The 23,865-nt window shown below is 45.1% G+C and overlaps 2 protein-coding genes across 4 annotated transcripts in view; one reads left to right on the plus strand and one right to left on the minus strand.

The window, feature by feature from the left end:
• Positions 1 to 5,279, minus strand: part of ACO2 (aconitase 2) — a 55,974-nt gene extending 50,695 nt beyond the window's left edge. For both annotated transcript variants that reach the window (XM_025458561.3, XM_049115803.1), the window contains exon 1: positions 5,131 to 5,279. In XM_025458561.3, coding sequence (XP_025314346.1) covers positions 5,131 to 5,166 — 36 coding nt within the window. In that variant the 5' untranslated portion in view covers positions 5,167 to 5,279. The remainder of the gene's footprint in view (positions 1 to 5,130) is intronic.
• A 43-nt stretch (positions 5,280 to 5,322) lies between these two features.
• PHF5A (PHD finger protein 5A) lies at positions 5,323 to 15,675 on the plus strand. Of its 2 annotated transcripts, XM_025458605.3 has the most exons (5): positions 5,323 to 5,414; positions 5,538 to 5,733; positions 6,148 to 6,171; positions 6,706 to 6,872; positions 15,011 to 15,675. In XM_025458605.3, exons 2-5 carry the CDS (start codon positions 5,682 to 5,684, stop codon positions 15,098 to 15,100), a joined length of 333 nt encoding a protein of 110 aa, XP_025314390.1. In that variant the 5' UTR covers positions 5,323 to 5,414; positions 5,538 to 5,681; the 3' UTR covers positions 15,101 to 15,675. The 2 variants fall into 2 exon arrangements, with proteins under 2 accessions (XP_025314390.1, XP_025314382.1); XM_025458597.1 differs by lacking the exon at positions 5,323 to 5,414 and having other exon boundaries at positions 5,538 to 5,852; positions 6,795 to 6,872.
• The last annotated feature ends 8,190 nt before the right edge of the window (positions 15,676 to 23,865 follow it).

Consider the following 23,865-nt stretch of genomic DNA (forward strand, 5'->3'; position numbering starts at 1 on the left):
CTTTCTATCATGAATAAACAAATAAATCTTTAAAAAAATCTATTAAAAAAATCTATAAACAAACTTTGGCTATGTTACAAGTACTATCCAAATACAAGTTCACTCATCCCTCAAATGCTTAGGCCACAAACCTAGGAGTCATCTTTAATTATTCTCTATCCCTCACACTCCCTGGCCAACCCATCTGCCTCCAAAATATCTCCACTACCAGAACCCTCGTCCCAGACACCATCACCACTCCCTGGATGATTCCAATAGCCCCCATTGGTCTCCCTAACTCCTTTTGTCCCCCTGTGGTCCATCATCCATCCAGCAACCCAAACGATTTTTTTTTTTTTTTTTTTTTTTTTTTTATGATAGTCACAGAGAGAGAGAGAGGGGCGCAGAGACACAGGCAGAGGGAGAAGCAGGCTCCATGCACTGGGAGCCCGACGTAGGATTCGATCCCGGGTCTCCAGGATCGCGCCCTGGGCCAAAGGCAGGCGCCAAACCGCTGCGCCACCCAGGGATCCCCCAAACGATTTTTTTAAAGATTTTATTTATTTATTCATGAGAGACACAGAGAGAAGGCAGAGACACAGGCAAGGGAGAAGCAGGCTCCTCGAAGGGAGCCCGATGTGGGACTCGAACTCCAGGATCATACCTTGAGCCTAAGGCAGACACTCAACCGCTGAGCCACTCAGGCATCCCTCAATCGATTTTCTCTAACCATAAATCAAATCCTGTCACTCACTGTCTTAAATCTTCCAGTGGGGGTTGGGGGACAAACCTTCCAGGGGATCTTCATTCCACTTGGGGTAAAACTCAAGCCCACATGACCTTGGCTCCTACCTCTTGCTCAGACCTTCCTCTCCTTTCAACCACTCTGCCACACTGGCATTATTATTTTTTTTTTTAGATTTTATTTTTAAGTGATCTCTACACCCAACATGGGGCTTGAACCTACAACCCCAAGATCAAGAGTCACATGCTCCACCAACTGAGCTAGCCAGGTGCCCCAACACGGGCCTTATTTCTTACCTTCAACACACTAAGCTCATACCTGTATCAGGTGTACATGCTGCTCCTACTTAATGTCTCTCTTCCCAAAACACTGAATGAAGGGCCAGGGCGCCTGGGTGGCTCAGTCAGTTAAGCATCTGCCTTCGACTTAGGTCGTAATCCAGCAGTTCTGGGATCAAGCCCAGTGTTGGGTTCCCTCCTCAGCAGGGAGTCTGCTTCTCCCTTTCCGTCTGACCTGACAATCCTCTCCCTCATACTCGCGCTCTCAAATAAATAAAATCTTTAAAAATATATATATATCTAAGGGCTGCCTTCTTATCACTTAAGTATCAGCTCAAATGTCACCTCTTCTGAAGGGCCTTCCCCAACCACTTCAGTTAAAGCCATGTCACAGCTCCACACTTATCCTCTCTACCACACGATCCTATTTTACCTTCCTTGTAGTACTTAGTAGCTATGATTTTGTCTACTTATTTTGTTTGCCCAGAACTACAATATAAGATCCACTATTCTTGTTCACTATTGCACTAGCAGGGTGTAGAACATTCAATGTAAAGCATTCAATGAACATTTTGTTAACAGCAAGTTGAAAAGTCAACAATGTGCTCCCCTAGTTCTCAAGATGGGGACTCTACTCCCTCTGCCCAAATTTTAGATTGGAAGTTTATTTACTCGTCCGTTCAATCATTCATTCATTTACTCAAGTCAATAGCTCCCTATAGGATACCTGAGATGCTGCTACAGTGACATGTAACCAGAATGACCTGTTTCATAATTCTCAAGGTTGTTGGGAGTTTTTCTGTTTTAACATGGCACTTTATAGAGAACTTCTGCCAAATTTGTCAGACTCCTTTGGTAGTTAAATACCATCTCAGATTTACACGTGAGGTTACAGGACTTCCCCAAGGCCACATGATGAGAACTCAGCAACCCAGTATGTCAAGGCAAAACCAAAGACGTAAGAAACATATGTGTAAATGCCCAACCCCTTATATCTACCACCCAGAGTCATGAGCTCACAAATAAAAAATAAACACCGGAGAGTAAATGGGGATTTTCAAAATGTTCCCCTCATTTTCTTCATTGTTTCTAATGTTACCAGCTGGTGACAGGCACTGTTAAATAATGGAACACTTCCAACTCAAGGAAATCTGTTCTCAGGTTATGAAGCATTAATGGTACCCTGGCTGATAGACTGAGTCTTGATGTCAAAGGGAAGCAGTATGCAGGTGCTAGGACCTCAGACTCTGGAATCAAAAAGGTACAAATTCAAATTATACCTGCTAACAATTGATAAGGCCCTAGGCAAGTTTATTTCAATTTACTTAATTATACAGCACTAACTAGGTACAGGCAGGGTTCTAAATAGTTTGCACCTATAATACGGTAATTAGATAAGCCAAATGTACTATCCTTATCTGTATCTTACAGGTGAGGAAAAAGGCAGAGGGGTCAAGTACCCTGCCCAAAAGTGAGTATTAGAGTCAGCTTTCAAGTCTAGACAATGTGATGCCAGAATCTATGTTCTTAACCATCATACTGTATTTCTTCTCTAATCCTTCGTCTCTAAGACAGAGCCGATAGGTCTGATCTCACAGGATCATGTGAGATTACTGACACACAATAAGGTAAATGTTAGCTACTCTTAGTGGTAGTGGTAATCGCTATCACTGTATTATTTACCTTCACCTTTGGTCCAGCCAAGGGCAGAAGAAAAATATTTTGATTGAGAAAGACCTCAGAGACCCTCTGCAGTAAAATATATTAGGATATAGTAGAAGCTCCATGAGAATGGGAAATGAAAAAAAAAAAAAGAGAGAGAGAGAATGGGAAATGTCTGCTTTGCCTATCATTGTATTCAAAGCAAGTAGTGGGTACTCAATAAATATGCAGTGAATGAGGTAGGAATAAATTGAACACAAGGCCAGGGTTCTGGTAGTACCAGAAGGACCATCACTTCTCAAATGTAGCCAAACACAAAAGAGGTAAGTAAATTTACAAGGTTCTCAGAGCACAGTGTTAGCTGACAATTACTTAAGACAGCCTGGCTTAAGACAGGGAGGCAGTGTGGTATACTGCTGTTGTTCACCTTAGCTGAATGAATAAGGACACCTGGATTTTAATCCTGACTGTTATTGAAGTCACCCAGGCTCTCAAGGTCTTGGATTATCTATCTGTAAAAGAGAAGGTTGGACTATACAATGACCATAAACAAATATTCCTTTTCTCATCACTTCATAACAATCTGAATGGAAGCCTATTACCAAGTACTCAATAAGCATTTGTCAATGAAGATCATCCCAAACTGACAGATGATAAAACTAGAATTCAAAAGTAATTTGCTCAAGGTCACAGAGTAAGAATAGTGTATGAACTATGGCCCAGATCTCTTTCTATGCTGGTCTAACACTGTTTTCCAAGATCCTTTTTCAGTTAAAAAATACTATGATATCAGTCCTCTCTTCCAAGATTATTGAATCTGTAATCATTTAAACATCACATAATACTGCCTGACTTCACTACATCGTGGGGACAGCAGGATCAGGAAAAAACAATTACCTGTATTTCTATATTATTAACCTACAGTATCAAAAGATCTGAAGAGATAATTAGGGCAAACTCCTGTCTTTGCCCAGAATTGTGAAATCAGAAGTATTTAAGATAAGTGATCATATCATTTTAAACCATATGGTCAGGGATCCCTGGGTGGCGCAGCGGTTTGGCGCCTGCCTTTGGCCCAGGGCGTGATCCTGGAGACCCGGGATCGAATCCCACATCGGGCTCCCGGTGCATGGAGCCTGCTTCTCCCTCTGCCTGTGTCTCTGCCTCTCTCTCTCTCACTGTGTGCCTATCATAAATAAATAAAAAAATAAAAAAATAAATAAATAAATAAACCATATGGTCTAAATTAAGGCAATGTAATTTTAAAAACAAAACGAAAAACCCCTTAGTAACACGTTTCCTGAAAGGATAGCACATAACTTCTTGAATTTTATTATCAAAGCTGTGCCACTTGATTCAAAGCAGATTCACAAAGTTAAATGTAAAAGGTTGTCAGAGAATGTCTACTTTATTGGCTTGCTTTATTTTTATTAACAAAATACATGCTTGACATTGAAACCTTGCATGTAACACCTTCCTACTGTTGTCAAGTTAGGAGTGAAGAAAACCATCTGGCAAGCACAGTCAATTTTCTAGATGGTCCATAACAGAAGAGTCAAGGTCAAACCGCTGAGTCTCTTTATCCTCCCACGTAGTAACTGAAAAGCAACTAACTGAGCTCAAAATACTCCATACTGGTACTTTCACAGATACAAAGGTCAGCTCAAGGATCACATTCTGGCTCACAGAAGACAGGCTGACATAAGAAAAAAAAAAAAGGGTAGGCGGGGCAGATGTTCAGGCCACAGCACTTCGGTGACACTCAGGAGAGCACAAACTTTCACCTACTTTCTAGCAGTTTCCTCACTTATCGAATGAAAATTATCATCTGACCAGATGATAATATGAATCGAATGACATGACGAGGAATTTAAACAGTTTTGCAATCTTGCAAAGATGAGAGATTACTGTCACCATTACTATTTACTACGTCTGGGCCAGGAAAGTCCCCCTGGCATTCTTGGCTATATGTTCCGCAGGATCCTCTTAAAATGGAACGCGGTACTAATCTCTTCTACAGTCTCCAGGCCTGGCAATCGTAGATGCACCTGGCTAGCAAGTCTCCGCTGCCGAGAGAGAAGTGAGGCCTTCAGATTCTGGGCCTAGCGGCCTCGACTACGACCGCGCCCCCCAGTCACCTTGTCCTCACCTTGAGGAACGGAAAGACACTCTACAAGAGAGGGGAGTGCAATCCTCAGAAAGGGGTGCCCCTCCACTCTTCACCTGACCGCCGCTGCTTGGACCTACGCTTCCCACGGGGCGGGGACGGGGCTAGGAGAGCTGAGCCGGGGACGCCTTGACCTCGGGCGCGGGAGGAGCGGGCACCGGCGCTGGGCCCGCGGCCGGGACAGGTATATGAAAAGTCGGCGGGAGGTCGGGCCCGCCTCGCCTCGCCTCGCCCACAGCCGCAGGCACAGTAGGAGGCACCCCGCCCTCGTGAACCCAGAGGGCCCTGAGCTCGCTCACCTGCAGCCGGGTCACCAGTAGGCTGTAAGGCGCCATTTTGTGCACTGACAAAGATGAAGTCGCGTGAAAATGACGTACGACACTGCGTATTTATAGCTTTGGGGCAGGGGCGTGGCCTGACGGGAAACACGTAACGGCGAAGGCGGGGCCTCCGCAGAGGCGCGGGAGCCGGGCGACCGCAGTGGGCGGGGCTCCCGCGCTAGAAACGAAGGCCTGAAAGGAAAAGAGCTGCGTAAAAACACTTTTGGAAATAAATACCGGACACAAAGATGTGTTATTAAAAGGCAAGTTTCAGTTGTGTCTTCCATCCAAATCTCGGAAAGACATTTATTTTTCCATAACTTTCACGCACCTACCAGGACCTAGCTCCCTATGCTAAGACGGAAACTCCTACTTTTTAACTTAAGGTTTGATCACGCGAGAACGAGCGAGAGCGAGCGGGGCTTGAGAAGCTTGGGAGACCAATCACGGCGACCGGCAGGCTGGAAAATGGAGGTTAAAAGTCGGGCGGAAGTTCCTTAAACTTCCGGTGACCGGTCTGCGTTGGCACTATGGCTAAACATCATCCGGATTTGATTTTTTGCCGCAAGCAGGCTGGTGTTGGTGAGGCAGCGTCCTGCCCCGGCTGTCTGAGTGGGGATTGTATTAGGAGCTGGGGGGTCAGAGGTTCCCATCTCATCCTTAGGGTTTTGTCTCTGAAGCGCCAGGTTTCCCGCCTCACGGTTGGTAGCATGGGAGCGCGCGGGTTTGTGGGCTGTGTGCAAAGAGGGCGAGGGCCTGGGAGCCAGAGGCGGGCGGCCGAAGTCAGGTCCGAAGAAACTCAGACTGCCCGGGCCCTGGGGGCGGCCTCATACGGGTGTGGGTTTGCCTCGGATGGAAGTTTATGCGGGTAAGATGAATAAGAGCCCTTAGGGCTCACTGCAGTCCCTGCTGTGTCGCCACCCCAAACTCGAGGATCTTTCCCTTTTTTCGTCAAAACCAATGCTAATATACTCTTTACCATCTTTGATCTTGCAGCCATCGGAAGACTGTGTGAAAAATGTGAGTGGAACACGCCCTCCCAAACACCCCACTCCTTCCCCCTCACGACTTGTGTAGAACCGGCAAACGGGCATTTCCAATTTCCAGCGTGCCACAAAGAGGGCTTTGAGTAGATGTGCCTGGAAGTATGTGAACTGAGTACTAGGCCGCACCCATAGGCCCTCTCCACCTCCTCGCTCCTCACTTGCACGCATTAAACATTATGTTTAGGTTTCGAGAAAATCTCTACATTTGGACAGGAGAGAGCCTGACCGCATCCTCCAAAACACACATACCCAGTCCTTTCCGGTAATGATAGAGACTTCTTGTCTATGAGGCGATGTTCTAAGCTTTCAGTAGATTAGTTGGTTAACTTCAGTCTTGAGGGGATTGGGGTGGACACTGGGTAGGCTGAGTTTTGTAATACCAAAAAAAGAGGGTCCTAAAGTCACTGTCGGGCGGAGACCAGTGTATTTCCCCATAGCAGGAGAACGGCACGCCTGTCAACTTGAGGTACTTGCGGATGAGCATAATTCCATTCTCTGTTCTTCACAGGTGATGGCAAATGTGTGATCTGTGACTCGTACGTGCGTCCCTGCACTCTGGTGCGCATATGTGATGAGTGTAATTATGGCTCTTACCAGGGGCGCTGTGTGATCTGCGGAGGCCCTGGAGTCTCTGATGCCTATTATTGTAAGGAGTGCACCATCCAGGAGAAGGATGTGAGTGTATCTTTGCTGCTCTTATTTAGTAACTCTTTGCCAACCACGGCAAACTCCTATTGGCTCCGGAGATTACTGTGTTCAGGTAGTCACTCAGGTTATAATTTCCTCAAGTTCTGTAAGCTGAGCTGGGTGTAGTCCAATAAAAGGCAGTTATTTTGCATCAAGGGCTAAAATGCAAAAGAAGCAAATCTTTATCAACGTCAGCAGTTTGGTGAGTGCTCTCTGTTCCTTTGATGTCTCTGATTATTCATATTTATTTATTTTTTTTTAACTTTTTTTTTTTTAATTTTTATTTATTTATGATAGTCACAGAGAGAGAGAGGGGGGGGGGCAGAGACACAGGCAGAGGGAGAAGCAGGCTCCATGCACCGGGAGCCTGACGTGGGATTCGATCCCGGGTCTCCAGGATCGCGCCCTGGGCCAAAGGCAAGCGCCAAACCCCTGCGCCACCCAGGGATCCCTGATTATTCATATTTAGAAACAACATCCTGCACTTTGTGAGTCCTGGCACAGTGCGTAGTATGTAAGCTACTCGGTCATTTTCCTTACTATCATTAAAGATTGCTGGGGAAAAAAAAAAAAGATTGCTGGAGTGGATGTGGTGACAGCTGAATTTGGGACAACTAAGTTGATTTCCGCTTTAACTGGCTAAAGGATGCCTTTGGTCTGATAGTGCAGAATTGTGATTCTGTCTCGTGTCATCTTTGCTCCTTGACATTGTGTGGTGGCAGTGGCTGTTGCTCAGTTTCTTCAGTCGAGGGGGGCACCTGAGTGGTTCATTGGTTGAGCATCTGCCTTTGGCTCAGGTCATGATCCTAGGGTTCTGGGATCGAGTCCCGCATCAGGTTCCCTATGGGGAGCCTGCTTCTCCCTCTGCCTGTGTCTCTGCATCTCTCATGAATAAATAAATAAAATCTTTTAAAAAAAATTCCTTCAGTCAAATGCCAGGATAGAGGGGTTGTAGATCTATACTAAAGGCAAGTTTTACTGTTATTGTTTAGGTTGGAAGCAGAAGCCTTCTTAGAAGGGTGGGGAATTTGAATCCACTTGTTTTCTTCTCCTTATGACAGTAAAAAGAAGTGTCATAATAGTACCACTAAGCTAGTAGTAGGTACCTGGTTACTTAATTTAGGGTAAGGGAAAAGATCCATGAGGAGTGCCTGGGTGATTCAGTAGGTTGAGCAACTGACTCTTGGTTTCAGCTCAGGTCATGATCTCAGGGTCCTGGGATTCAGCCCCGAGTCAGGCTCTACACTCAACAGGGAGTCGGCTTCAGGAATCTCTCTCCCTCTGCCCCTCCCCATGCTCACAGGTGCATGCTCTGTCCCTCTAAAATAAATAAATCTCTTTTTTTTTTTTTTTTTAATTTATGATAGTCACAGAGAGAGAGAGAGAGAGGCAGAGACACAGGCAGAGGGAGAAGCAGGCTCCATGCACCGGGAGCCCGACGTGGGACTCGATCCCGGGTCTCCAGGATCGCGGGTCTCCAGGATCGCGCCCTGGGCCAAAGGCAGGCGCCAAACCGCTGTGCCACCCAGGGATCCCCTAAAATAAATAAATCTTTAAAAAGAAATACATGTGGGCAGCCTGGGTGGCTCAGCGGTTTAGCACCACCTTCAGCCCAGGGCCTGATCCTGGGGACTGAGGATCGAGTCCTACGTCGGGCTCCCTGCATGGAGCCTGCTTCTCCCTCTGCCTGTGTCTCTGCCTCTCTCTGTCCCTCTTGAATAAATAAATAAAATCTTTAAAAAAAAAAAAAAAAAGACATGATTCTCAATGTTCCCGTGTGCAAAGAGTAAGTAGTTTATAGATGTCATTCTTTATTCTTCACAGTAACCCTATTAAGTAGGGATAATCGTTATCCCCACTTTATAGTCTATCACTCAGCTAATAAGTGCAAGCATAGTTGTCTGACTAAAGCTAGTGGTATCTCCATTATTACACTTTGCCCATGTTGAGTAAAAACACCTAGCCCCCTCAGCAGTCTAAATAATTTGGATCCTGTCTACCCAGTAAGTGGACCATATCTGGCCAGATGAGACTGTTTTCTTATACTACTATGTCTTCTGATTTTTTAGGGAGATGAGAAAGGTCATAGATGACATACCAAAAACATAATTTCAGTTGATGACTTAAACATCATCCTGGGGGCAGCCCGGGTGGCGCAGCGGTTTAGCGCCGCCTGCAGCCCGGGGTGTGATCCTGGAGACCTGGGATCGAGTCCCACATCGGGCTTCCTGCATGGAGCCTGCTTCTCCCTCTGCCTGTGTCTCTGCCTCTCTCTCGCTCTCTATGAATAAATAAATAAATCTTAAAAAAAAAAAAAAAACACCATCCTGTCCTGAACTCTGATTTGCATTTACCTTTGCCTGTCAAAGCATAGCCTTATCTAGCTGATTCACCAGCTAGGTTGCACTCCTTTAGAGAAAGGAGCTCAGTTTGGTTATTTATCTCTTTTCCCTGAGTTCTTGGTATAGTGCCTGGTATGTATTATGAGCATTGTCCACATTTTTGGTGCTTCCCTGTAAGCCATCCATAGGAGTGCCCCATAGAAACTATCTGGTATATAGGAAGTGTTTGGTAAGTACTTATAATCTTTTTTTTTTTTAATGATTTATTTATTTATTCAGAGAGAAAGGCAGAGACACAGGCAGAGGGAGAAGCAGGCTCCATGCAGGAAGCCCTATGTGGGACTCCATCCCGGGTCTCCAGGATCACACCCTGGGCTGCAGGCGGCGCTAAACTGCTGCGCCACCGGGGCTGCCCAAGTACTTATAATCTATAAGGAGTGAAGCCATGGGAAGGTGACAACAGTGACAAGAAAGTATGAACAGGTCTTAAACTACCTACAGAGCCCATGAGGACAACATTTTCTTGAACTTTTTAATGGTTGTAGCTAGAGTTTTTGTCTGAAGTAAGCTTGTAACCAGAGTGCGTAATGAATGTTAATTACTGTCTGACTTGTTTGCTGTGGTGCATCAACTGATACTTTGGACCTTAGTGCTTTGTTCTTTTCCTGAGAATTATTCTAGACGTCATTCCGCCTACTTCATACTGTACAGGAATGTTCTGAGGATACTTGAGATGGCATCAAGCTTACATATACTCGGCAATAGTTTCCAAGGAACACAGAGCAGTCCAGTGACATGATCCAGCCTCTCAGCCTTCCAGATCTTCTTGTAGATTAAGTCCCTAAGACTTTTTTCCTAGGCAGATATCTTTCTGCAACCAAAGCAAGCCCAGTTATTGTACTCCTCTTCCTGCCGTTTTCATAATTTATAAGGGGATTAGACCAGTGAACTAAACAGGTGTTCTCACTTAGTTTTTCAGCTTCAAAAACACTCAGGAGTCCTATCTGTGGGCGCTGCTGCCATAGGACTAATTTAGTTTCTTATAGGGCAGCCTCATACTGATCTGATGTCCCCTTAACCCTCAGTTTCTTTACTTCAGACCAGAAGATAAGGAGAATAGCCACTAACATTTATAGTCTCTTGCTGTGTGCACCAAACTGTGCTGAACGTTTTTTAAGATTTTATTTATTCATGAGAGACACAGAGGCAAAGACACAAGCAGAAGGAGAAACCGGCTCCATGCAGGGAGCCCAATGTGGGACGCGATCCCTGAACTCCAGGATCACACTCCGAACCAAAAGCAGAACTCAACCACCAAGCCATCCAAGTGTTCCTGTGCTGAATATTCTTTTCCAAAAGTTCTTTGTGATACAAATTAGAAAACTAAGTCTTCTAGATGTTAAGCAGCTTGGGCCAAGGTCACATGGCTAATCAGTGGCAGATCCGGGACTAGAACACAGGTTGTCTGATTGCCCGTATCTCATGCCCTTTGTTTCATTATTGGCCCCCTAAAGAGAAAAGTTAAAATTCAAATTATATTTTCTCTCTAATAAGAGAAATTCAATACTAAGGAATACAGATTTTATTGGGTGAGGATAAACACAAACCATGGTAATGTTGAAGATGGTTTCATCACCTTTGAAAATGGGTGGTCAAACTTAAAGTACTTCTCCAAACGACCTCACTATTGCTCTTCCCCCTGTTTAAGTGAACAGCAGAGCTGTTTGTAAAAAGGATATTTGGTACTTTTCAAAGTTAATGTATTTTTATAAGATATTTGTTTATTCATGAGAGATACAGAGAGGCAGAGGCGTAGAGGGAGAAGCAGGCTCCCTCTGGGGAGCCCAACACAGGACTCGGTCCCAGGACCCCAGGATCACAACCTAAGCCAAAGGCAGATGCCCAACCACTGGGCCACCCAGGTGCCCCAATCCCTGTTATTTCACGGATACATTTATTGAGAGCTTGAAGGTCTTCCAATGGACATATAATACTATATGGCAGAGGGAAAAGCAGGCTCCATGAAGGGAGCCCAATGTGGGACTTGATCCCAGAACTCCAGGAACACGCCCTGAGCCAAAGGCAGACGCTCAACCATTGAGCCACCCAGGTGTCCCAGATTTTTTGTTTTTAAGAAATCTTTTTACCCAGTGTGGAGCTCAAACTCAACTATCCTGAGATCAAGAGTTGAGATCAAGAGTTAGAATCAGTGCTCCACTGACTGAGCCAGCAAGGTGCCATATCCTCCAAGATTTTTTTTAATAGTTCTTACATCTTCGTTTCCATGCTGTCCATTCACAGGCATGTTCAACAAAAGCCAAGAGCACATCCTCACCTCCTACAGCATTGATAGAATTTGGGAAGAAATAAACCCTTGGGAGATGTGTAGAAAATAAAAAGCAGGAGTATTTAGGCAGGAAAACAGGAAATTGTGAGTCTGTGAGAGAAAATAGCTTAAAAACCAAAGATTTTATAATCTTTTTTATTCATGAGAGACACACAGAGAGAGGCAGAGACACAGGCAGAGAGAGAAGTAGGCTCCATGCAGGGAGCCCAACGTGGAACTCAATCCTAGGACTCCAAGATCATGTCCTAGGCTGAAGGCAGGCACTTAACTGCTGAGCCACCCAGGCGTCCCCTTTCGTAATCTAATACATTGGTTTTCCAACTGTTTTTATAACATGTGGAGTCCTATCTTCAAAAAGTATCTTACCAAAAAAGGGGGATATCTTATGCAGGGGTACCTGGCTGGCTTAGTTTGTAGGGCATGCAACTCTTAATCTCAGGGTTCAATTGTAAGTTGGAGTTCCACGTTGAGTGTAGAGATTACTTAAAAATAAAAAAAAATTGGGATCCCTGGGTGGCGCAGCGGTTTAGCGGCTGCCTTTGGCCCAGGGCGCTATCCTGGAGACCCGGGATCGAATCCCACGTCGGGCTCCCAGTGCATGGAGCCTGCTTCTCCCTCTGCCTATGTCTCTGCCTCTCTCTCTCTCTCTCTCTGTGTGTGTGACTATCATAAATAAATAAAAATTTTTTAAAAATTAAAAAAATCGGGGATTCCCTGGGTGGCGCAGCGGTTTGGCGCCTGCCTTTGACCCAGGGTGCGATCCTGGAGACCCGGGATCGAATCCCACGTCGGGCTCCCGGTGCATGGAGCCTGCTTCGCTCTCTGCCTCTCTCTCTCTCTCTCTCTCTCTCTCTCTGTGACTATCATAAATTTAAAAAAAAAATTTAAAAAATCTTAAAGTATCTTACACAGAAGTCGTGTGTGTGTGTGTGTGTGTGTGTGTGAGAGAGAGAGAGAGAACTTATTAAAGGCTAATTATAGGGCAGCCCAAGTGGCTCAGCGGTTTGGTGCCGCCTTCAGCCCAGGGTGTGATCCTGGAGACCCAGGATTGAGTCCCACGTCGGGCTCCCTGTGTGGAGCCTGCTTCTCCCTCTGCCTGTGTCTCTGCCTCTCTATCTCTCACTAATAAATAAATTTTTTTTTTTTTTTTAAAGGCTGATTGGGATGCTTGGGTGGCGCAGTGGTTTGGCGCCTGCCTTTGGCCCAGGGCGCGATCCTGGAGACCTGGGATCAAATCCCACGTCAGGCTCCCGGTGCATGGAGCCTGCTTCTCCCTCTGCCTGTGTCTCTGCCTCTCTCTCTCTCTCTCTTTCTGTGTGACTATCATAAATAAAAAATTAAAAAAAAAAAAAAGGCTGATTATAGAGACACCTGGGTGACTCAGCAGTTGAGCGCCTGCCTTTGGCTCAGGATGTGATCCCAGGATCTAGTCCCATATCCGGCTCCTCGTGGGGAGCCTACTTCTCATTCTGCCTGTGTCTCTGCCTCTCTGCCTCTCATGAATAAAATAAATAAAATCTTAAAAAAAAAAAAAAAAAAACACAAATAAAGGGACGCCGGGTGGCTCAGTGGTTGAATGTCTGCCTTCAGCCCAAGGCGTGATCCTGGAAACCCAGGATCAAGTCCCACATCCAGCACCCTGTGTGGAGCCTTTTTCTCCCTCTGCCTGTGTCTCTGCCTCTCTCTCTCTTCATCTCTCATGAATAAATAAAATCTTTTTAAAAAATAAATAAAAATAAAAGTCTGGTTATATGTCAGGCACTGTTCTAAATATATTATTTATTGGTTCTTGTGTTTTCATAAGTAGGGAAATTATTTAAATATTTATTGGTTTGTAGTTCTGTAGATAGGTTCTACCATTGTAGTAATTATATATGTGGCAAAAAAAGATGGAAGGAGATTAATAACATCAAAAGTCAGAACAGAACAGTGCAGTTTGGAGGATGGGCCCTTGTATCACTTGGCACCTAAGATGAACCCAGGCTCTCTACAGTTTGTAAACATGGACCTCATCTGGTCCACTTATTTTACAGTTAGGGAGTATGAGTCCAAAGAGAAGTGATATACCCATAGTCATGCAAGTCAGACATAATAAGCCTAAACAGGCTATCATTATAGCACAATATTTCATAGCATCTCTAAAGATAAAGAACTTAGAGCATTGTGGTGTTTAGTATCAGGCCATCTTCCAGGTGAGAGGCTGGTGTTTCCTCATTTGTACCAGGATTTTCAATATGGAGTACATGGCTTGAGTTCCCATAGGGAGCTGTTGGTGGGCCTGGGCCCACTCCTTGACTCCCTCAGCAGACTGAGCTCCTCAGTTGGCCCTTCTCAAAGTGATATATGCTATATATTTTCCAGAAAATAAGATGTTAGTGTTGGCTTTGTGGGTTTTTAGAGGTTTTTGTACAGTGTTGATATTGATCCCCCAAAAGAGAAATCAGCTAAATTAGAAATAAGGATTTGATCAATTAATTCGTTCTAAAGCCCAGTGTCCCAGGGAACAACCTCCTTTGATTGATAAGTGTTTAATAAAATCAGACCTGTGTAAGTTTTCTCTAGTAGCATCTTCCCCAATTTTCCTCCCATCATCCCAGATGAACTGATAAAGTCATCATTTCTGCAGAACACAGCTTCCCCAGGGGCTTCACTAAAACCACTCAAGCTCACAAAATGGCCAAGGGAACATTTCATGACAAATCAGAGTATAGACCTTCAGCAGCCATCTCTAGCACAGGAGTGGTCTTCCCTTGGCCATGTGTCAAATTAAGTGAATTAGTAAGGACACATGAAGCCCGGTTTTCTCATATTGGTATTTAACATGTAAAGTACTATTTCCTAAAGCCTTTAGTTGTTTTTGTTTTTTTGTATTTTGCCTTGGTGGTATTATTCTTCCCTTTGTTGAGATAGTGGAGGGAAGCTAGAGTGCTTGATGTACAGATGATCGTAACAGTTTCTTATCTCTCCCTTTAGGAAAACCCTTTGGATATCTTAAGAGTTAAATTCTACCTCAGCTGTATCATATTAGCAACAAAAGTGGGTGAGAAACCCAACATTCTAAGTGCAGGCTACCCTGGCTAGAGAGTAGAACAGGCCCTGGCACATTCTAGATAATAGATTCTTTTTTTTTTTTTTTTAAGATTTTATTTATTCATGACAGACAGAGAAAGAGAGAGAGAGAGGGAGGCTCCATGCAGGGAGCCCGACGGGGGACCCGATCCTGGGTCTCCAGGATCATACCCCATGCTGAAGGCGGCGCTAAACCGCTGAGCCACCGGGGCTGCCCTAGATAATAGATTCTTGATGATTGAATAGGATAACTGGACGGATAAGGCAAATAAATGGCTAACCCCATTGATCCAAAAGTTATTTTTATCTTAAATTCCTTTCAGTTCAGAGTCAAAGACTTCTAACAATTTCTCTATCCTGTTTTCCAGAGAGATGGTTGCCCAAAGATTGTCAATTTGGGGAGCTCTAAGACAGATCTCTTCTACGAACGCAAAAAATATGGCTTCAAGAAGAGGTGATTGGTGGGTGGCCTCTTCCTCCCACCAAGCTGCTACTGCCGCTGCCAGAAAAGATGCCTACCACCGCCAGCACAGAAGGAGTAGTGCAGAGCACCACCTGAGTGCCTGTTAGTACGCTGGCCCCTCTCCAACTTTCTTCTCCTCTTACCCAGACACGTGATAGGAACAGAAAAAGAATCTTCACAGACCACTCTGGCAGACCATAGCAGTGAAAACTTGATAGATTGGGTCATGATTTTTCTTGAATTCAAAAAACAAGCTTTGTTTTCCAAATTGCCATGTTCTCTCTACATTGAGAGCTTCTGAAACAGGAATAATATCATCTCAGTCTGCTGTTTGAGGAATTGACTGTGAAGCTACCACAGTGAGAAACCTGTTCTTGGCAGCAGCTCTGATGGCAGCTGTCCTTGATGAGACATCTGCAGTGTGGTGGAGAGCTCCCGGAACAATCGATGTGGGCATTGAATCTTGTAACACTTAGCAGGTGGTGCCTGTTCATGTTATTTTTCTTCTAAGAACTTGGAAACCCTTTCTGTTGCTGTTTTATTAATAAAGCAGGTGTTTCTTTTCTGGTACTCGGTCACAGTCCCAATTTAAGTTTAACTCTAGGAATTTGTTTTAGTCACCCAGGAATTTGTGATTCAGCATAGATGTATTGGGATTCATCAAGCACTTTGTGCTCTTATTACTCCTGGAAGGGATTCTAAACCATTGATGCCTTTCATTATAGATACATCAAGGTGGTTTTTAGAAACTTAACGGTTTTTTCTTCCTGTTCAACTTTAATTTGGACTGAAGAAATGACTTCCAGTAATGGTCAAAGTACTGAGACAAAATGTGTTCAAGTCAATGAGTTCAGAGAACTTAACTTGGCTGATTTGTTTCATGAAGTACACATATACTTAAACATGTTTCCCTTTTTTTTTTTAAGTAAATACACAGAATAAAGGCAAATGCTGACATACCGTTTATCCTCACACAACTATCAACTTTTTGCCTGCTAAAGGTGATCGGGTTATCCTAAGGAGGCACAATCATAATTTGAGACTTCTGTCAAGTGGTCTTTGACATTATGAAAGTGAAACAGGCTTTGAGTCCTTAGGAATGCAGGGGCTTGGCCCAGGTTACACTGAAATTTTTAAGAGCAAAGCCAAGGGGAACAAATCATCGTCTTTTGACTACTTGTCAGAGCTTTGGTTTGAATCAACAAACACTTGATTAATTGAGGTATATTGAGGGTCAAAAGTAGAATTATAAAATAATCTCTGCCTTCAAGAATTCTTTTTTTAAAGATTTTATTCATGAGAGACACAGAGGAGGCAGAGGGAGAAGCAGACTCCATGCAGGGAGCCCGATAGGGGACTAGATCGCAGAACTACGGGATCATGCCCTAAGCTGAAGGCAGACACTCAACCGCTGAGCCACCCAGGCACCCCTACCTTCAAGAAATTTAATAAGGGACGCTGCCAGAAACGGTTTAGAATAACCCTGGGAGGATTAGGAAGGTTCTTGGCCTACGTTGAGGGCACCTCAGGAAGGCCAGGGGAAGGTCATAGCCACAGAGTAACAATAATCCTTAAGGCTTTCCCATCTCATCTAGCACTCTTCATACTCTACCCACTGGGGCTCGTTTCAGTTCCTCTAATGATGGGTCCCCCTTTTGTCCACCCTATTACACATCCTTCAGACTTTAGATAATATTTCCTCAAAAGATGCCTCTCCTGGCCCCCAATTCAAGTTAATTACTCTTGTATTCATTGCACCGTAGCATTTTGTTTATACTGTTGGGTAATTATCAACAGTCCTCCATTAGGCAGGTTCCATGTGGCTGTAACCAAGTCTGTTTGGCCCAGTAGGCAGCAACTACTCGGTATTAAATGAATAATTGAAGTCAAACTGGATAATAAACTTTGAAGGATATACTGGACCTACAGACAAAGGAGGTGGGGTGGGCAGAAAAGGACATTTGTGGGGCAGCCTGGGTGGCTCAGTGGTTTAGCACTGCCTTCAGCCCAGGCACAAGGTGCAATCCTGGAGTCCTGGGATCGAGTCCCACATGCAGTCCCCCTGCATGGAGGCTGCTTCTCCTGCCTATGTCTCTGCCTCTCTCTGTGTGTCTCTCATGGATAAATAAATAAAATCTTTAAAAAAAAGAAAAGGACATTTGTATGGGGGAAGCAATCTGAATGGGCAGTGTGTTTGAGGAGCTCTCTGAGCAGTTCTAAAGCATGAGTCAGGGATGGTGTATCAAGATTATAGAGGCCAGGGATCCCTGGGTGGCGCAGCGGTTTGGCGCCCGCCTTTGGCCCAGGGCGCGATTCTGGAGACCCGGGATCGAATCCCACATCGGGCTCCCAGTGCATGGAGCCTGCTTCTCCCTCTGCCTGTGTCTCTGCCTCTCTCTCTCTCTCTGTGACTATCATAAATAAATAAAAATTAAAAAAAAAAGATTATAGAGGCCAGATAATTTTCAGATTAGAATTTGTCACTGAAAAAAAAAAGAATTTGTCACTGATTCTATAGTAATTTTAGGGTTTTTTTTAAATATTTTATTTATTCATGAGAGACACAGAGAGAGAAAGAGGCAGAGACACAGGCAGAGGGAGAAGCAGGCTCCATGCAGGGAGTCCGACGCGGGACTCGATCCTGGATTTCTGGGATCACGCCCTGGACTGAAGACAACACTAAACCGCTGAGCCACCTGGGCTGCCCGTAATTTTAGTTTTAAAGTGTACTGTAAATCACAATGTTTTATCTGGATAAAGACCAGTCAATTTTTAAAATTTGCTTATTAACCACCCTGGTCTACATACCATTTTCCATTTATAAATATATCAAAAGCTATTCCTTAGTTTCAGCAAAACACCACTTTAACTGTGCTCCATCAGCCTCAGCGAGTATACCTCTGAAAGGTATTACAAGTGAGTTTAAGATTAATGCCCAATTTCAAGGGCATCTCCCCTCCAGTCTCCATTGCTGAATGGAGCAAGTTCAATCTGAACCCAGTGAATTCTGCTGAACTCTGTTTCTCTATCACCTACTTTCATAATCCCATTCTCAGTTTGTTTCCTTTCCAAGGCCAAGAGAATACAATTAATGAGTTAAGAACACCTGAGATAAAGTGAATGGCTTTGAAGGTCAAATTCTTTTTTCTTTTTTTTTTTTTTTTTAAGATTTTATTTATTCATGAGAGACACGGTGAGAGGCAGACAGGAGAAGCAGGCTCCATGCAAGGAGCCCGGTAGGGGACTCAATCCTGGGACTCCAGAATCACGCGTGGAGCCGAAGGCAGACGCTCAACCACTGAGCCATGTAGGTGTCCCGAAGTTTAAATACTTAATTATTGTCTATTTTGGAATTTCCAAGTTCAGTCCTCTTAAATTTTAAGAAATTAGGACAATAATAGTACCAAATTATCTGCTGTTGGGAGAACATAATTTACAAACTAAATTTTAACCTCTAACAATATACATACAGTTCTGTGGAGAGAATTAGAAAATGATCTCAGCCAACTGTGTAGGTCTATAAAAAATCAGAATGGTCTTAAAATGTGTTAAGTGTTTTTCTCCATTTTTAAGTAAGCACTACCTGGGACACCTGTGTGATTCAGTTGGCTTATAAGCATCAGACTCGATTTCAGCTCAGGTCATGAACTTAGGGTTGTGGGATCGAGCCCCATGTCAGGCTCCACACTGGGCATGGAGCCTGCTTAAGATCCCCTTCCCTCTCCCTCTGTTCCTCCCCACCTCTTAAAAAAAGAAAAGAAAAAAAATTGAACTCATCATGGTCAGCCTGAGAAAGCAGTGCCCTTTCCTGGATTTAAAGCATATTATTTTTTTTTTAAGTATTCAGTACTTGATATTCATTTCTAGGTTTTAAAATGGATGGGTATCTTCCAGTTTCTCAAGTACACTGTACACACATGGTAATTTCCTTTAAACATTGTGCTTACTACATGTGCTCTTGCTTAAAAAAAAAATTAGAAATGTGTAGTCTTTATTATCAGACCTATATTTGAATTCTCTGCTTTTGACCCTTCGAGTCATTTAGCTGCTTTTTTCTAATCTGTTAAATAAGGATAACAAGGCTTGCGTTTTCAGGTTGTAAGGATTAAATTTGACCTTGTAAGTTCCTCACCCTTATGGGGAAGTCTTTTTTTTTTTAAGATTTTATTTATTCATAGAGAGAGAGAGAGGCAGAGACACAGGCAGAGGGAGAAGCAGGCTCCATGCAGGGCGCACGACAGGGGACTCTATCCTGGGTCTCCAGGATCACACCCCATGCTGCAGGCCGCACTAAACCGCTGCGCCACCGGGTCTGCCCGTGGGGAAGTCTTTACATAAATGGCAGTTCTTTCATAGTAGGTTCCTATTTTTTCATGGATATTTAAGTCCTGGCATGGAAGGTCCTCAAAATGGTTCCTTCTCCCTTACCTCCAAGATTTTCCTTCATTCACTTCTGTCTCTGCATCAGGCAATTAAAGGGACATTACTGGCACATACTTTGTCTTCTTGGCTATTTCCTTTGTTCGAAATAGCCTTCCACAGTCACATGAGCCAGCCAACTGGGTACCTCTTCCTTCTACGTTCCTGATATCTCACAAATGCTTCCAGATACATCATACCCCACAAGAATCTCTCCTACTTGGACTATTCAAGCCTAGTACACACATTTAACAGAAACAAGTTTTGTGGAACAATGCTTACAATGTAAACACTCCGATATTTTCACTTTATTCCATTCTATTCTAAAATTCATCTGAAATCCACTAAGCCAAATGATTTTATGAACCCACTGATGGATATTGAATCACAAGCCGTGGGACGCCTGGGTGGCTCAGCAGCTGAGCCTTCACCTCAAGACATCCTGGAGTTCCAAGATTGAGTCCCACGTCCGGCTCCCTGCGTGGAGCCTGCTTCTCCCTCTGCCTGTGTCTCTGCCTCTCTGTATCTCTCATGAATAAATAAAATATTAAAGAAAAAATCACAAGGGGCAGCCCGGGTGGCTCAGCGATTTAGTGCCGCCTTCAGCCCAGGGCCTGATCCTGGAGACCTGGGATCCAGTCCCGCGTCAGGCTCCCTGCGTGGAGCCTGCTTCTCCCTCTGCCTGTGTCTTTGCGTCTCTCTCTCCCTGTGACTCATGAGTAAATAAATAAAATCTTAAAAAAAAAAAATCACAAGCCCGATTTTAACAACAATAAACTGGGTAAGATCCTTGAACTCCTTTTGCCTCTCCCTCCACTGAGGGGCAATCACTTATTTATTACATTAAACTGAAAAATGGGTCACAAATTCAAGAGTCTGAATGTGCAATATAGTTGTTGAAGAAAAGAGAGGTATTAAGAATAGCCTAAACAGGGTGATAAGTGTGACCCTTGTTTTCAGTGCCTCGGGTGCAATAGAGAGAGAGTGGTGAGGACTTCAGGAACCCAAGAGTATAGACTCTACCTAAAGGAGGCAGCTGCCATTCAACTACAGACAAATGTCAGCTTGAATGCCCAGATCCTTTGAATTTAGGAGGCGAAGCAAATTAAAATATCTTTGTGCAATCTGCCAACTTTTAAATGTCAACTCATTTTAAACGTGTCAGTATACACCAGGACAATACACCAGATGTGGACCTTGACCTGGCAATTAGCAGCTTCTAAATTAAGAAAATTAGGGGCATCTGGGTGGCTGGGTTGAGTGGCCAACTCTTGATTTCAGCTGAGGTTATGCTGCTGAGCGCAGTTTGCTTGGCATTCTCTCTCTCAACCCCTCCCCCATATTCCTCCTCTCTCTCTCAAATAAATAAAATCTTTAATTAACCAGTATGTTAACTGGAAATAAAAAGAAAACAAAAAAACACAGGGAATCACAAGGAACTAAATTTCAGAAAAACGATGTCACTCTATTCTGACCTGTGCTCTTTAGTAGTAGTTTGAAGCTAGGCATAACGGTGAAAGATGATTTGCCTCGACTGAAATTTTTGTGCCTTAAAAAAAGGACTCCAGGGCAGCCCGGGTGGCTCAGTGGTTTAGCGCTGCCTTCAGCCCAAGGCGTGATCCTAGGGACCCGGGATCAAGTCCCACATCGGGCTCCCTGCATGGGGCCTGCTTCTCCCTCTGCCTGTGTCTCTGCCTCTCTCTGTGTCTCTCATGAATAAATAAATAAAATCTTTAAAAAGGGAGGGGGGACTCCAAATCCCATCTTTCACAGTTATTTGGTTGCTCATCAACTCCACCCCCAAGTGGCCTCCTACCACCAAGGCTAAAATGTTACTTTCTTTGAACACTGCAGTTTCAGTGTCTTAGCAAACCTTTAGTGAGGTTTGTTTGGTCACATCGTTGGTGGTGAATAAATAGCATTTGCCCTGCATCCAACCACTTCTCCAAAGCCAGTGTTGTTGGGGTTATGTTTGCTCCTGCCCAGCTGGAGCAGTCGATCTGAAAAATCAAATTGAGGAACTATTTTCTTAGATAACATAAAAGTAACTGCAAAATGTTTCATCCTAGCATGTGTATATGAGAGTGACTCACCCCTGAGAGTTAATTGTGGTTAATTATTACCAGCCTGACTTGTCAAGACAACAACACATCTGGTATAACTTGCTTATTCTCAGACAGGGGAGTTGCTTCTGAAGCTCACCATCTTGAAAACATGGTGTGTACCTTTCAACATACGATTATTTGAAATGGGAGGGGCCTGTGGAATGCTTGAGTGGGAATTAAGCTCTCGATTAAGCCCTGGCAAGATGAAATCACACACTGAGAAGTCCTCGCCTCCTCCTCCCCACAAGACAAATGGAGGCATCAGCAGTTAAGAATGCTGATTACCTTTTGCTCCTCTATTTAATCCCTTCTTATTTATATGCCAACCCTTTGCCAACTGCCAAGGAGGCTGGATTTCTTAATTTTGTTTTAGTTAAGTTGCTCAGGCCTGGTGTGTTTCTAGCACTGCAGGGGAGATGAGAACAAAAGCACCAACCCGCAGAAATCCAGCGCCTTCTGTCCAGGGATGGGGTGTGCCCTCTCAGGCTGCACTAAATGGTAGGAGATGTCTACCCTTTATCTACTTCTATGGACTCCATCCCTCCTTCCTGAGATGCCCTAGGAGAATTCATTTCAGCTCACCCCAACCTTTCTCATCATTCTGCATAGTAATGCTTCTTGTTGGGGAACACACACCGAACTGTGCACAGGATATGTAGGATGCAATTTGGCCTGAAGTCATCTATACATCAAGGATACCAACTTTTGGGGACACTTGGGTGGCTCAGCAGTTGAGCATCTGCCTTCAGCTCAGGGGTGATCCCGGGGTCGAGGAATCAAGTCCCGCATCGGGCTCCCTGCGAGGAACCTGCTTCACCTTCTATGTCTCTGCCTCTCTGTGTGTGTCTCTCATGAATAAATAAAAAATAAAAGGGGACGTCTGGATGGCTCAGTAGTTGAGCGCCTGCTTTGGCTCGGGGCATTATCCTGGATTCCCAGGATCGAGTCCCACATCGGGCTCCCTGCAAGGAGCCTGCTTCTCCCTCTGCCTGTGTCCCTGCCTCTCTCTCTCATGAATAAATCAATAAAATCTTTTAAAAAATAATAAAATCTTTTTAAAAAGATACCAACTATTTGAGCCAGGCTTTACATTACGGTATCATATTTAATCCTCACACGATCTCCATGTTAAGAACAAGAAAGCAGGTTTGATGATGTAAAGAGATTTGTTGCCATTAAATCAAGATAACACAGTTGGTGGACACCATCGGGATTCAAACCCATGGCTGCCTCGAATAAATGACTTCAAATACCAGCATCCCTTGCAAAGCCCCATTGCGCAAACGCACACTCTTCCCAAGAGCCCGGCGCCTGGGCTTTTGGCCCCCACTCTCAATCCTAGCGGTTGGATGGAAACCCAATCAGAAGCCGCCTGTCCCCGCTCCCCGACCAACGGGAAGGCTGTTGCTAGCGCTCCGGGTATATTTTTAGCTCTCCAGTGCTCTGGGACCCGGTGGGTCGGCCGGCTCTCACTGCTCGCGTGGAAGACGCTAAGGGACAACGAGGGAGGAGTGGGAAGAGATGGGGAGGGGTGGGGGGAGGTAGAGGGGGAGGAAAAATGGGAGGAGTGGAGTGGGGCAAGCGGGGCGCGGGGGGGCGGGGGGCGCATATGTGACGCTCTGCCACCGGCTGACGCACGAGGCAAGTAGTCCCTGGAGGTGCCCCAGGGGCTGAAGCGTTCAGCGTGTGGGGGATGGGGGACCTCGGGATCCAGCTCCCTCCCGCCTCCCTGTCCCCTTGGAGTTTGCCCTCCAGTCCGGGGTTTTTCTGCTGCAGTCAAGGAAAGCGCTTCAAAACCCCCACGCTACCGTTGCTCTCTGCCCTTGCCAGGAAAAAAAAAAAGTAATCAAGGAATAAACAAATGCAAACTGTTCGTAGCTGGAAACTTTCGGATTTCGCCACCCCACGTGGGTTCGGCGACTGCCGATGGCCTGGAACCGTCTGGAATGGGAATAAAGGTCGGGGGTTGGGGAGCGATCTGGAGAATGGACTACTGGACGGAACACCTAACGGCAAGCTGCCGGGGGTCCGGCAGCCCGGTCTGCCTGTGACCTCACCTGGGCACAGGCCTCCCTACCCGCCTCCCCGCGCCCCGCAGTCACAAAGCGGCCGAGCGCGCGGGCCTGGGGCGCCCCGTCCAGGGCCGGGGAGCCTCGGGCTGCAGCCCCACGGACCGTCGGGTGCGTGAGCCCTGCGCCCCTGGCACGGGCAGGCGCCACGACCGCCGGCGGGGGGC

This window comes from Canis lupus, chromosome 10 (assembly GCF_003254725.2).
Source record: "Canis lupus dingo isolate Sandy chromosome 10, ASM325472v2, whole genome shotgun sequence".
NCBI lineage: Eukaryota > Metazoa > Chordata > Mammalia > Carnivora > Canidae > Canis > Canis lupus.